The sequence below is a fragment of the Emydura macquarii genome, unplaced genomic scaffold, assembly GCF_026122565.2.
Source record: "Emydura macquarii macquarii isolate MOO-44397 ecotype Brisbane River unplaced genomic scaffold, CSIRO-AGI_Emac_v2 contig_1390, whole genome shotgun sequence".
Classification (NCBI taxonomy): Eukaryota; Metazoa; Chordata; order Testudines; family Chelidae; genus Emydura; species Emydura macquarii.
In genome coordinates this window covers 17,554,818-17,570,340 of record NW_027131527.1, presented here as the reverse complement: position 1 = coordinate 17,570,340, position 15,523 = coordinate 17,554,818, and the positions used below count along the sequence as shown (strand labels likewise).

Below are 15,523 nucleotides of genomic sequence, written 5' to 3'. Positions count from 1 at the left end.
TCATGGTTAGAGCAGGAGTTGGTAGCCAGGAATCAGAACTCAGGGTCAGAGCCAAAGTTGGGGTGGAAGTTCAAGAGCCAAGCGTCAGAGTCAGGTGGTGTAGCCAATCAGGGAGCCCACCACCAATCAGCTGCATTTGTTAGGGTGCCCAGAGACTGGTTTTGCAGGCCCTGCTTGGAGACTGCCTCTGCTGCAGACCTTGATTCCTGACAGAATTCCATTGACCAAATGCAAACAGAAAGTTCTCTGGGTAAAGCCTAGAACATACAAAATGGCCATTCACTGGGTTTTCCTTCACTCACATGTGTCTCTTGAGAACCTAGACACATTCCACACAGGAATGTGGATCGAAGTCCAAATAAAAAAACAGGCTAAATTTTTCCTCTTTATGGGAGGAGTGCCAGCAGCTCCAGCTCCCTTCATAGTCTCTCCCTTGTGAAAGAAGGAATCTTACAAATCTCAGCATCCCTGGGAGTACAATATTCCCTCTTGGCTGAGAGAAGAAGGGAATGTCCACAAACTCCACCTAGGAGTTCTAGTCACAGTCAAGGATATAGGCAGCAGTCTGGCTTTTTTCCCTACTGCTTTTACTGCCTCCTTGAGACCACTTTCAGTCTCTCTGCTGCTGTTTTCCTTGACCCACAGCTCTGTCTTTACCAACACCTCCCCACTAAATGGAGTAGTAAAGCTCATTGTTCTTAAAGGGACTACACTGTGCTACAATGGTGAAGTAGACAAAGGGAAACACCTTTTGGAATTTTTGGTGTTTACATATTTTTGTGAGTGCTTAAATTCCAAGTCACCTAAAAATACATGAAATTTAGATTAGCTGATCCAATTCAAACATTAGGGGTTGAAATTTTATATATCTATCGTCTTATTTCAGTATATTCACATTGGTCCAAGGAAGTCCCTGCAATTCCTCACTTACTCCTTAAACCCTATTAAATAGGATTAAAACACAAGCCCCTAAGGAAAGACCCCCTCCACTTCCCACCCGCTTACTCTCTTCGCATACTCTGGAAGGGGAAAGTCAGTTTACCCTTCATTTCCCTTTGAACAGGAATGACATTGGTGAATGATAGGATGTAAATTACATCTACTTGAAAGAATGGGGGCACTTTATCTGGTGCTTGTATCTAATAACATATCATCTTCTTATTGAAATTAAGGAGATTTTCAACCTTAGGAAAAGCTAAATGTTTCAAATTTTACCAGTGGCTGAAATAAAATAATAGCTAAAAAAATCTTCCTTTTCATTACCGAGTAATGTTTTTCAAAACAAGAAGTAAAAATGTCCCTTTATTAGCAAAAGGCTGACAATTTTAAAGGCATCTAATTAATCCCAGGTCACTCTTATAATGGAATGTTTCCACCTCAGTGGGTTTTACCTAGTAAAATGTTTAAAATAAATAAATAGTCCCCGGTGCAAAATTTCAGAGCTCAGTACCATTGACAGAGCTCTTATTAACAGCTAAGAGCTAAACTACAAACAGCTGAATACCGCTGATTAAGAGTCTTTTCTCTTGCTCTCAATCTATATGTTCATGTGACTGACGAGTTAAAAATTCAATTCTAAGGGCTTTTCCACTTACCTTTGAGAGAGATTAAAAACTTGCTGAGGATCTCCATTTTGGATAAGGTATTTTATTGGGTCACCTTCACGATCGGTGGCCTTCAGAAAAACAGCACAAACAAAACAACATGTTACAGTCATGGGTGCTAAAAAGCTGGTTAATGTTGAACAATCTATATGCTGTAAAATTAACCTTTTAAATCTATCCGTTGAAGTATTGTTAAGTATCTTTCCAAGAGGAATCAGTTCTCACTGTTTCCATTTTGTCAGAATGTATGTGGGGTATTCACTATTCAGTTGCATCACATCACAACAAATATTTCATTTTAAATATTTTAAAGATATATATATATTCAAGTTTTTACCATAAATATGACCAAATACCATACCAAGTATGAAATTTATTATGTATTCATGTACTTATGTTTTCTACTTTATTTTTAAGGGGCTGTGCAAACAGTCTGACTGGAACAAATCCTGACCTTTCCTTGATAACCCTCCAGGTGGGACTTTTCCCCTATTCTTCTCATCCAGATACTTTACTTTCTGATCCTTTTGTGTGCCATCTTCTCAACCCTTCTGCTGATGTTCATTTTACTGACCCTCATACCTGAATCATAACCCTTCTGACTTTTCTTTCAGGTTCCTCGTACATCTCAGAAGATCAGGATGAGAACTAGGTAGTGTGCTAATAACAATACTTTCATCTCACAGTAACAATTGTCCATGCCATTGTTACCTTCTCCAGGCAAATGTGCATGCCCTAAACAACTTTTAAAAACACTGATTAGGTATTTAGCTTGATGGAATTGCTCTTGCAATTGTATCCATGACCCTGAACTTCAAATGGAGTGACTGTTTTAAGAAGAAAATGACAAGAAACTTGACATATGAATTCTTGGAATTTGCAAGCCATACCAAAAGATAAACCCTCAATAAACTCTGCAAAGTGCACAAATACTCTTCTCTCAAGAACTGTCCAAACAAACTTGAAAGAATATTGACATTAAGAAATTAGTAATAAACATTTCTATTCACTGGGTTAAAGATAGAAAATAGCATTTGGTGCTGTGTAACTGACAAGATTTTAATGTACAAGCTAGGAAGAATACAAATGCTGCAAAAGGCCAGAAGAGTTTAATTGCATTTTCTACATTCTCATAATTGTTTTAAAAGAAACTAATGGAATGATCTGAAAAGGTAGATAAAGAATGTTGTTAATGGACCCATTTATAAAAAAGTGAAAAATAAAAGGTTTTTTTTTTTGTTTTGTTTTTGCTTAAAGGTTGTGATTGTAAAACTCATAACTGCTGATGGGCTGCAAAAGGTGGGGTCCAACCTCCTGAGCCTGAGTGCCAAACATTATTTTGAAAAGGTCAAGAGGCCACAATAAATACTTTGAAACAGTGCAAATTCAGCAGGTACACAGCTTCCCTGCTGGGGATTCCTCTGGCATGGGGGAATCTACATCAGGTGTAGTGCTGACATAACCAGATCTTAGATATTCTTCCCAACAGCCCTTGGCACAAGGTATGTGTTGGCTTCTGGGTGAGGAAGTGGCGACATGGCATTGCGTTCTGGCAATCTCAAGCTGGTATATGTACTCTGATGGGCTACACAAAATTGACAAGTTAGAGCAGTTCTTGAGCTCTCCACTCCATTTGTTATGCCACCTTTGACTGTCCACTTGGCTGCTTCACACATAAGAGTCTTTGCGCTGTCCTTTTTGTATAGAACAGAAATAGCAGACTGCTCTATAAGCCACTATCCTCTCTTCTTTCAGATACCTCTTGAAGAGTAGAACTGGTTGGGAATTTTTTAACTATTTTTTTTTTGGTCAGAAAATGATAATGAATCAAAATGAAATCTTTTCTCAGGAACATATGAAGTTTGATGAAACTGTAATTAAGAAAGGTTTTTCAAGTCCAGGATGGAAAAAAAGAAAGAGGGAAAGATCCCAGAATAGCTGATATCCAAGCAGTTAGGGCATTCACTCTGCCTGATTGAGACCAAAGACTTCATAATGGGTCTCCCACATCCCAGGTGAGTGCTCTAATCACCATGCTGTTGGCTATTCAGGGATGGTTTTTCTCCAACTCCACTGTTGGAGTTCTTTCACTTTGTATAAATAATTACAGTCCTCTCCACTGAAACTGTCCTCTTCCTTTCCAGGTGTAACTGTTACTTTCCTATACTCATTCTCCTTAATTTGTCTGCTGCCTTTGACACTCCTGAGCACCAGTTATTTTTTTATGTTCTTTTTTTCTAGCTCTTCTATGTTTCTGCCCTTTTCTATGTTTCTGATCTTTCTTTGCCTATCTTGCTGACTGCTTCTTCAACTTTAGCTCTGATGAATCAACTTCCTCCTCATTAGGCATTCCCAGAGGTGTCCTTTGTCTTCTTTATACTCATTCCCCTGTCTAGAGCTTGACAAAAAAAAATTTTTTTTTAAAACAAAAAATGAGAAAAATTATTTGACAAAAATTGTGGAAAACTCCCTCATATTTTAAAAAAGCTCTAATATTCAATTCATTCCCATGATCTCTAACATCACTTTTATATTGATGAATTTTAAATCTCTCTCTACTCCCCTGACACCTTTCCCTCTGTCTGGGGCCCCATCTCTTAATTGTCATTGTTTTTCTGTTACTTCCTTAAAATCAACACGGCAGAAACTGAAACTTTCAGTTTTCCTCTCACTTTCTCCATCATAGTTGACAAATCCACTATCTTGCCTGCAAATCAAATTTGCAACCTTGGCAGCTACTTTTCCTTCTCTTCTTAAATCCAGGCTCTCACAAAAAACAAAACAAACACCACCACTCTCCTCCCTCCTCCAACCTCCCCCCAAAAAACTTGGAAATGCATTTATCACTGATTTGTAGGTTCATATGTGCTTCTTTAAAATGCACAAGTAATAGCAAAATAAATTATGCATGATCTTAATCAATTAAATTCAAATAAGTACATCATGTAAAAATACAAAAGAAAACTGAAGACTCACAACCCTAGAAAAATCATCTCTCCCTAAATTTGGATCAGCTGATTAAATAAAATTGTATTTTGACACCTGTATATTCTAATAACAATTAAATGTGCCCATTTTGCCACCTCTAGAGAATTATGGCTTGCTGCCTGCTTATATAGCAAACCTCAGTAACATGGTAATTGCTCTATTCCTGTTTATCGAAATCTCAAGAAAATGAGAACATTTGCATGCTTAAGCTTTAATCAACAATGCCTGGCAGAATATGAAGTAATAAACAGATTCTAGGCATTCAATAAACTCTGAGTCTTATTTACAAAATAACACAGTGGGGATTATTTATTGCTGCATTACTTAAAGTAATCTTGATTGTTGCTATTAAAATACCAGTTGCAATCAACTGGGTGCATTTTAAAATATGTGGTATTAGCATAGAAAAATAAATTGGATCTTCCTTCATCTGTGTGTTAATAGAAGGGATTGAATTAGAATATCCAATGAACTGTAATTTTTAAGTGTATGTAGCTATTGCCCATATTTGAAATATCTAGGATTATTTATTAGTAGAGGTTGAAATACTTTGCAGGCTTTAGGATTCACATAGTGCAGATAAAAATTAAAGAACTTGCTCTCAAAAAAAGCTGATCCTTCCCGGCTATTGCTGTCATACTCTTGTGTCAAAAATTAACAAAAGTGAATTAAATGAACAAGGATTTAAAATGTGTTTTTTTTGTCTTCAATACATCTCACTTCCATCCTATCAAACATAAAAAGGTCCCAATCCTGTAAGCAATTATGCAGCATGTGCTTAACTTTACAAACATGAGCAGTTTCCTTGATCTCAATGGAAGTGGCATGTGTTCAAGACAGTCATCTGACAAATTTTATTACATATATTTTTAATTTAACAATTAAATATTTTTCTTAAATATAGAACATCTTATTGTAATTCAATACATTTAATAACATATTAAACATATGCCACACTGTGTGGTAGGATATACATTACACAATACAAAGGTATAATTTGAATGGCTACTATAATAATGTTTTTTTAATTTTCAAAATGTTGTTTAGTAATCAGAATGCTTTATTCTCTTTTCATAATATTCTTAGTGATAGTACCTGGGGATTTCTGGTACAGAATGGGCGTGTGGCCATGGTTACACTAGCTAAATGCTCCCTTCCATTGCTGATCAAGTCAGTTAGAAAAGATGCAATAATCAGGACTCTTTCAGCCCCTTTGGGCATGACTAATGCCACCACTTCTCCCCAAATGTAATTTAGGCTTGACATGTTTTCCTAAAGATATTTTTAACTAGATTAAATCAACACTTGTTTTAAATTTTTGAGTACAAACCTGGTATTATAATGCAAAATTTACAAACAAATATTCAAATTACTTTAGAAAAACTTTGGGAAAAGTTCAATGCTCATCTCAACACTCTATTTACTTTTCCAAAAATGTGTTTGGATTACCCAATATCCTAAAACTAACTAATGGCTTGGCTACCTGCAAAGATAACCTGAGCCTGAAGGATTGTACATTCTAGCATTAGACCAGCTGCCAGTTTAATGCCTATTCCTGATTCAGCCTGCTATTGGGCTTCCTTTTTCCAGTGTTTTCAGAGACAACCAGTTTATGATTGGCTATGAAAATAATCCAGAAGAGCAGGGCTGTGTAATTCTAAAACTCACTACAGGCAGTAAAAATGTACCAAAAGTTAACTTTCAGTGTTGGGCTAACTGATTTGTCTTCTCTCAGTGTGCGTGTGTTTAATCACCCATAATAATGCTAATCAGTAGTTCAACACACTGTTTAATAGAAAGTTTCCCCTTGCATCTGCAAGAATCAGCCTCAGTTAGAGTTCCTTTATTTCATTCTGGCTTAGATCATTTGTTTTCAGTAAATGTACTGAAAATGGCAAACATACAGAACCATGTCCTCTGAGGAGTACCGTAGCTCTGGCACGGACTTCATTGATTAGCTCCATTCAGTAGAGTTCTATTGAGCTATGCTATTTATACCAGCTGAGGATCTAGTCTGCTGTCCTGATTCTATTCTTTTGATTAACTGTGTTCTGCTGAGGTAACCATGCTATGGAATGTGGGACCCAGACTGAGTTTTCGGGTCAAAATTGTCCAAGCAATGCCACCTCTCTTACTATTTTACACTACTGAGTTTTAGTTACCCCATGGCAACAGTTAGCCCAAACTCCATTTGGAATAAATATATTCAGTCTGGAGTTTTCAAAGGAGCCTAAGGGAATTAGTTGCCTGAATCCCATTGAAATTCAACTAGGATATGGAGACCTAACTCCTTTAGGCTTCTTTGAAAATCCCAGCCCTGATTTTTTGTAAAGTCATGGTTTTATGCTGCATTTATTACAAGGGCCTGATTCCACACTCAGATTCTATACTAGCTGAGTAGTACTGAGTAGAGAACCAGTTTCAAAGTGAAGATATAACAATGATTACACATACTACATTATATTTACATGCACAATATGGCTACACTTACACTATGAGCTAGAGATGTGATTCCCAGCTCACGTATACATATACATGCCCACAGGGTTCAGGCAGGTTTGTATGCGGCACAGCTAAGCCATGCCCCCATTGCCATTGCCGCTGCCTCTGCTGCTAGTAGCTACACTACTATTTCTATTTGTCCTAGATCTCACTGAGGTAGCTGGGAATCATACCCATAGCTCATAGTATAGACATGTATTTAGTGATACAACCATGTAACAACTTTTGGAGTCACGTAGGAAACTGCAGGACCATGTGAAATCACATTTTACATGCAACTTGGACCACCTCAGCTGCACTTCACCCACTAATCCATCTATTCCATTCTTAACTTCTGAGCATCTTCAAAGAGTAGCAATTAAAAACATGCACACAGTGTTTCCTTTTTCCTTCCCTAAATGTGGAATTACCTCCCAAAATTACATGCTTGAAGGTAAAGCCCTTTCCCACTGACAGGTTCAACGGTCCAATACCATGACTGTTCAGGACCAGAAATTGGAATTTTAAACAACTAGAAGGAGAGAAGATTTTCAGCTTCCCATTGTGAAAAGCCTGCTGATTCTGGCCATAGTAGGTTCTGAGTTATTAGACTTCAGAGGACTCTAACTGGGACATTAAATATTTTGACTCTGGGTCACTGATTCAAATCACATTCCAGTCAGTAGTGACTAAAAGTCATTACACAACTGAATAGTCATCATACGTGTGAAACAATCAGCCATTCATCTCAGTGAACGTCACACTGGGCAAATACAACAAACAGAACAGGCCTCCTTTTCGGCAGTCTCAGTGGACAGATTAAGGATTCAATGGACACAGAAACTGAATTGTTCTCTCACTTTTAGAAGTGGCATCTGATGGTCAGAGTTGAGACTAATGAATCAATATAGGGAAGTTTGCATACCCACTGCTCCCACTGTAATTGCCTGGTAGATAAATACAAGCCCTTCAATATGCTGACAACCCTTCACCCTACACACCATACACCCTACACACCATATTAAATTCAATGAAAAATTGAGATATCATCTATTATTCTTTATCACACTTCTGAGCAGAAGACCGATTAAAAGCTTCGAATGAATATATTTTGGTATGATGGAAATCTGAAACATTACAAAAATGCCAAGTCAGCATTTTTCTTCTGGGCTATGCCTTTGGTATAGAATAGATTTTAATCCTCACAGACTCTTTGACCTCTACAAGGGAGGACACGACCCTATGTATCACACATATAAGCAGAAGTAGCTGTGTAAAGGCTTACACTGAAGTACTCTGTACCTGCAGATTTAACAAAATGGCACCAATTCTCATGGCTTCACTGATTTCAAGACTGTACATCAGCTGGGGAAAGCGGGGTGGGCTCTGATTGTTTGGAGGAAGAACCTCAATGTAAACAGTAGTAATGGAACTCCTGCAACGACAGAAAAAGAACCAAAGCCAAGTCAAAAATCAATGTAAAACAGTATGGCAATGTAACCTACAATTTCTATATCTATGGACTGTCCTCCCTATTTCTCTAGGTCTCACAACCTCTCTCCCTCCTTCAAGACACACTTCTTTCCATATTGTCTCAGAAGTGACCCACACTCCCATCTCAACCTAATAAAATCTTAAATATTTTAAAAAGGAACTAACTTGTTGTGTGCTTTGCAAAGATGACCCCCCAAACCCTTGAGTCCTATTATGTCTTTTCTGACACGGTGTCAAATTCTGATAAGCTAATGTATGCACCCCCATTGAGGAAAATCCTTGGCTGCTGAAAGCCAGCTATATTTCTTTGGGAATAGAAGACAGAGATGGTTAAAGGAGGGGGCAGGGCTGGAACACACAGTACTCTAAGTTAGGCGCCTCTAAATTTACACTGAGTGTCAAAATAGCCCCCAGCAGCTTCAGGAAAGGGGGAATGGAAAAGATGTCTTACAGGCACTTTTCTCTTACATCTTAGTGCAAATGAAGATCGAGGCTACACCGTTTACTATATTACAACATCTAATAAGATCTCCAGAACCATAAAACAGTGCTGCATTATCTGGAAATATGTCACCTAGTGAGTAAACATTATATTGTTGGTTATTATTATTTAGTTTTTGTATTATCGTAGTGCCTCAGAGTCATGGACCAGGATCACATTTTCCTCTGCAAAAACTAATTGACAGTCTTTAAATCTCCATTTTCTTTAGGGCTCCAGTAAAAAATTCATGATTTAACAAACAAAGATGTCCAAACCTGCTGGAAAGAAATCTGAGCATTCTGCAAGTTTACCAGAGTACATTATAAACCATGAATAGTTTTTTTAAAAAAATCTACTAAATACTAAACAAAATTTAAAAGGCATACTGGAATGTATATTTATTGTTAATTTGAAATCATTTTGTCTCAGCTGAAGATAAGTTTAGTTAAATTCCATAAAATGACATCTCACTAAATCAATACTTTGTTAATTACCAGTTCAGGATTCTGATACAGTATATGTTTGTTCTTGCTATATTACAGACACTAACATTTATTTTTAGATGTAAAGTTAGGAAAAAACTTTCACGTTGATAAAAACAAGGGACAAACTTTATTTATGTTATGTCAGATACTAGAGAAATGTTCCACACCTTCCCCAGATACCTCTCCCAATACACATCATCCTTAGTTTCCTGAGAAGACACCATCCAAAATTAGCAACAAGTAAAGATGTTCTCTAGGGAATAGCTGTCAAACTTAGTTTCATCTATAACCTAAAGAGATGACAGTCTAGTGATTTAAATGTAATAGTTTGAAAACAAAGCAAGTTAAGCATCAATCACAATTTAAACACAAGTACAAACTCTCCATTAGAGTGCATCGTATACACGTACACCACATAAATCACTGAGTGGTTACAGTCTATCATCTCCTTGAATGTTTAAGAAGCTCTAATCTGCAGATTATTGACATGATGTATATAAATGGCTCTGATTTAGTTAAGCAGAAGCTGAACATTTAAAAAGGAAAAAAGTATACTCTAAACTTCCTTATTAGGCAGCAGTCACTTTTTAAACTTCACTACTTTGTCATGTACTCTAAAATATGTCCCCAAATCTCATTAATCTATTCTATGAACTAATAGTCTGGACACTAACATTATACAATCTAAATGTTATTAAATTATTGGATTAAAAATACTAGAGCTAAATGTTCAAAAACGAATGCAATGGATGATCCCACAAAAATTCATTGTATCACAGGCATATTTACTTTGAAAATAACTCATTTGCACACACAAATAGGCACTTGGGACTTTTGTTGTTTGTACTTGATGTGCATATGTAATGTAAATACTTATTTATACAAAAATGTACGTGTTTATGGTATACATTTTGCTTCCTCTGTTGAATATTCAACTCAAAATGGCTTTTTTCTCTTCTTTTTCCTGGTTCTTTTATGTCCTAATAATGACCAAGCTAATATATATCAAGTCTAGTTTTAAAATATGTGGTGTTTTTGCTCCTACATGAGGTCTTCAATATTCAGCAAATTTTCTTCAGTCCTTTAAGATAAGGTCATAGAAGTGAAATAATGGCATTAGATAAAATAGATAGTATTACTATGGTATTACATGCCTAATGTTTTATTATTCCCAATCCATTTAGTAAACTGCTCCAGTGCTATCCACTTTTAGCCATTTATTTTATCAGAACACACAGAGGCCATGAAAGTTGTTGGGGGAAAAGTACTATAGTTTTACAAAGTGAAAAGGATGCAGACCTGAGACTCTCCCATACTTTAAACATGATGTATGTACTATTTACTAGGTGGAAAGGTGAAAATGTGATTTTCTGTAGAGTGACACCACTTCAGAAAAGCAATCAAACTTCAACCCTAGACTTTTTCAAATTTTGGATCTGAAACTGAAAATACCAAATATCCTGAAATATCCAGATCAAATGTTGTCAGTTCACATGCTTTAACCCGTTTCCAGCACCAATCCGGTATGAAATAAAATTTCTGTTTTCTCCATAAATTTAAAAGATACTACCCTTCACAGGGGGAGACTGAAATATCCAGATCAAATGTTGTCAGTTCACATATATATATATACGTCACTTTCATGCTTCAATTCCACCTATGGCATTGGGAATTGTGGTACCTTTAAGGGGTATAGCTTTCCAGAGAGGAAGGCTGTGGGAGAGGCACTGCAGAAGCCCATGTTCTGTTTTGCAGAGGCAGTTGGAACTGATGGCTTAATAAAGAATGTCTCTTTCAAGCACTTTTGGTGATGTGTAGCCTACACACATGTAGCCCACCAGCACAGGTATAAAGAGCAGTGTAGTTGGCGAGGCACAGCTTAAACAAGTTGAGTAAAGACACACCTGATGGGCATGGATTTGTACTCAAGCACATATCTACTCTCTTGAGTTGTGCCTCCCTCTCAACACTGCTACTCTTAGCCACTTTTTCCCACAGCAGGAAGACTCAGACAGTCAAGACGCAGGGGGGAAAGGAGCCACTAGCTCCCCACTACTAGAGCCTTCCTTCACCATAGGAAAAGACTCTTGCAACAGGAAATGGCTCTGGCGAGTGCAGGGGGAGAGGAGTGTTCCCTGCTGCCTCCTCTGCGCCAGAGCCTTTCCCTCCCCACAGTGAAAAGCTCCTGCAGTATTGCGCTGCTGAAGCCTTTTCCTGTTGCGCAGTCTTTCACTGACATGTAGCTACACACTGCAGGGTGGACAAAGTTTGCTTTTCACTGCACTATGTTGCTACACACACACATTACATGCTGCTGCCTGTGGTAGGTAATGTACACAGCCTAAGGCTGAACAGACAAATCTTGCAATTTTGGGGACTAACCATGTCCCTAATAAGAAACCATATTGTGATTGGAATTCAGAACAAAAAACTCAGAGAGCCTACTGGGAGACCCAGAACTAACTTTTGAGAAGGCAATTAGAATTTGCCAAGTAACGGCAGTCCCCCAGTCCTGACTGAAGCTTATGGAGGGTGGACAATACTCTGACACTGTTGTCTTGATTGAGAATCCAGTCTAACACAAGAAAAGAGACCTGAGACTGAAAGGGACATGGAGATCATAGAGTCAAGCAAGAGCAGCGCAAGGAGCTGCATATGCGATGATGACAAGCACAAGCTAGGTCACGACCTGACATATAGGAAAAAAGAAAGAAATGCAACAGATTACATCACTTTGCAAGAATTTAGAAGCACCAGGAGAGCGTGCACTGCATGGACAAAGAGGATGATGACAGCAACACCACTATCTCAGTGGATTTTTTCACAGGAGTAATGGGCACCATTTCCACCAGAAGATGGCTTGTCAACCTGAAATCAAATGGACATTTATTAATTTTAAACTAGACATGGTACACAAACTAACGTGTTTGCCAGAAACAGCATTAGCGCTAAAAGAAAAGCCACAAATAGTGAAAAAAAAGAGACACAGAACCTACTGACTTTAAATACAGATATAAAAAAGGAAACATTTCCCACTCTCTAAAAGGGGAGAAAGGCTGGGGGGATATGGGTGATGCCAGATATTTTTCTATTCTGGATGTGTCAGCAGAGTTCTGGCAGGTGGCCCGCAGAAAAAAAAGTACACATATTCCTGCACATTAAACCACCCTCTTTTAGAGATGCAGTTTGAGGTGTGTTCCCCACCTGAGGTTTTTCACAGGAAAACAATCACTTTTGACAGTATAGAGGGTGCTAAAATGTACACAGATTATGTTCTGATCAGGGGAAAAGTGGCAGAAGGCATGACCAGAGGCTTTGAGCAGCTCTGGAAAGAGTGAGAGGAGCTGAGTTGAAGCCAAACAAACACAAATGTAAATTCCATGTAATAGAAATAATATACCCGTGGGAGAACTTAACACAGCAAGGTGTGCAGGCAGAGCACAGTAACATGCCTGCCTCAGCAGACAAGGAAGGGATATAAAGATCCCTTGGAATGGTGACCTAGGGAATTTTTTGCCTAATCTATCCGCCCAAACCAGCAATCTGAGAGCATTACTCTGCAAAACTGTCCAATGGTCTTGGGATGCAAATATTAATAAAGATCTTGAAAAACTGAAGGAGTTAGCTAAAGAGGCATCAGTCCTAAGGCATCATAACAGTAAGAGTAAAACTAAGCTGACCATGGATGCCTCCAAGAAGGATATTAGCACATTCCTCTTGCAGTATGGTCAAAACTGGAGACCAGTAGCTTGTGTATCACTGGCACTACCAAAAACTGAGTATCGACACACACTGAAATAGAGGTGGTGGCTTTGGCTTAAGTCCATGGGTGTAAAATGTTTCATGTCTATATTTATGGAAGGCCATAAATCACTTATTACTATTGCCATAACAGACCTGGCAACACCTTCCACTCCCAAGAATACACAGAGATTTTTTTTTCCAAGTTACAAATATATGATTTGCAAGTTGAATGTAAACCTGGAAGAGATTTGATAGTTGTAGACATACCCTCTACAGCATCTGATAAAAGTACAATGGAGCAAAGCTCAGAGATAGACATTGCACATGTCAATTTGATTAAACAAACAAACAAACAAACAAACAAACAAAAGTTTTGTCTCTGATAAAATGTGGACTATGATTGCCAGAGCAACAACACAGGATTAGAACTTACAGAAAGTGACAACGTCTATTAGCACAGGATGACTGGGACAGCATGTTCCCAATCCCTAACACCCATTCTGGAGGGGAGCTCTCAGTCCTAGATGGAATTTCTTTTAAAGTCTTCAGGATGGTAATCCCTAAAGTGTTACATGAAAGAGGATACCTGAAGGTCACTTAGGGATCGGAAAAAATCTAAGCAAAGGGCTAGAGACTTTTTATACTGTCTCAAATGAACAGTGACACTAGGGAAATTGTCAAGGCTTGCTCCATATGCCAAAAATACAAGCCAAGTCAAGCAAAAGAGCCCACGTGGGTGGCATGGGAAAAAAGTGACCCCCTGGAACAAAGCAGACAGATTTGTTCACACAGACTGGCAAAAAAACATACATTCATTCTTCATTGTTACTCTCACATCCCTGAGATAGCTTTACTAGAAGATAGTAAAACAAAACAAGTGATTGTGCATATCCTATCTGTTATTGCTAGACATGGCATACCTGGCATAGTAGTGTTTGACAATGGACTGCAGTTTAATGGATATGAGTTTAAGTGGTTTGCATTGACGTTTGGGTGTAAAGGCTCTTGGAGGGCCCAGCAGCCTAGAGGTTGGGGTGCTTGACTTCCAGCCCCCTGCTTCCTTGGTTGAGGTGCCTCATGCTTTAAGATGGGGGGTACATGGACTGAACAAGATCCCAGCCCAGAGTCTTGTGTAAGTCAATACCTGAGTAGGTGACCTCCCATCAGGGAATCTACGTCCATTGCCCTAGGTACTTCTTATGGCTGTTTATTCAGTTTAGGACATGGCTTCTATAGTCCAAATTGCTGTGGTGGCTTTCTCTAGTAGTGCCCTCTCTTGGACTCTGGGTGGTGTCCTTTTGTGGTCCCAGATTCCTCCAGGTGGGGCTGCTGTAAGTTTGGTTGGGTTGGAACCTGCACAAAATTTCCGTGCTTCAGTCACCCAAGTTCTCTTAGACAGGGTGCTCCTAGGCCTCTTCCTTAGTCTCCTTTGGACAGGAAGATGGTGCTTGCTTCCTGGTGCCTGCCTCAGATGGCAAGATGGTAATCCTTCCCCTCAGGTAAGGAGGCAGCTACCTCTTGCCTCTTCACCAGTCAGCCCTGAACTGAGCCAAGCTCTCTCTTTTCCTCTCCCCTCCAGTTCTGGCATTGGCTGAAGATATAACAGGGTAGGGCCAGCTGGCCCAAAAGGCTCTCTAACCCCTTCTGTGCTGGTGGGAGGTTTCTCTGTTTCATGACACTGAGTTTAGACATGTAACCACTAGTGCCCATTATCTCCAATCCAATGGGATGGTAGAAAGTGGTGTAAAACTCAAAGTGGCAACTGAAAAAGGATGCAGAGTCTCATTTGTACTTAGTACTGTTTAACTACAGCAGGGCACCAGCGAAACATGGTTTGTCATCTGTGGACATTCGTTTAACAGATATCTGAGAACTAGAATACCTGTAATGATAGATGCTGATGCCAGAGGAACTGGGGATTTGTAGAAGTATAAAGAGGCAGATAAAGCAAAACAAACGAACAAAAAGAGCAGTATGATTTGGGGTCCTGAAAGCAGCAAACATTTCACGGAGATGACATAGTGTGCATCTACGATGGCGACAAATGGTTGTAAACAACATTGGTGTTATATGAGATTGTTATCCCAGCTGAACATTTACCGTGGAGGAATAGCTGACACCTTCTACTGCTTCCACTATGGATGGAAATAAGAGGCTCTGAATTTGTCGCTTTGCCTGAGAACATCTCAGTTAGGCAACAACCACAATAGGTCAAGACACCCAAACCCCAAGATATGATATTGCCA

The 15,523-nt window shown here is 38.7% G+C and overlaps 1 protein-coding gene across 1 annotated transcript in view; it reads right to left on the bottom strand.

The window, feature by feature from the left end:
• PCDH15 (protocadherin related 15) overlaps positions 1-15,523 on the bottom strand; it is a 714,631-nt gene that overhangs the window by 259,748 nt on the left and 439,360 nt on the right. Inside the window, exons 16-17 of the mRNA XM_067552760.1 lie at positions 8,376-8,508; positions 1,596-1,675 (exon numbers count right to left, since the gene is read on the bottom strand). Coding sequence (XP_067408861.1) covers positions 1,596-1,675; positions 8,376-8,508 — 213 coding nt within the window. The remainder of the gene's footprint in view (positions 1-1,595; positions 1,676-8,375; positions 8,509-15,523) is intronic.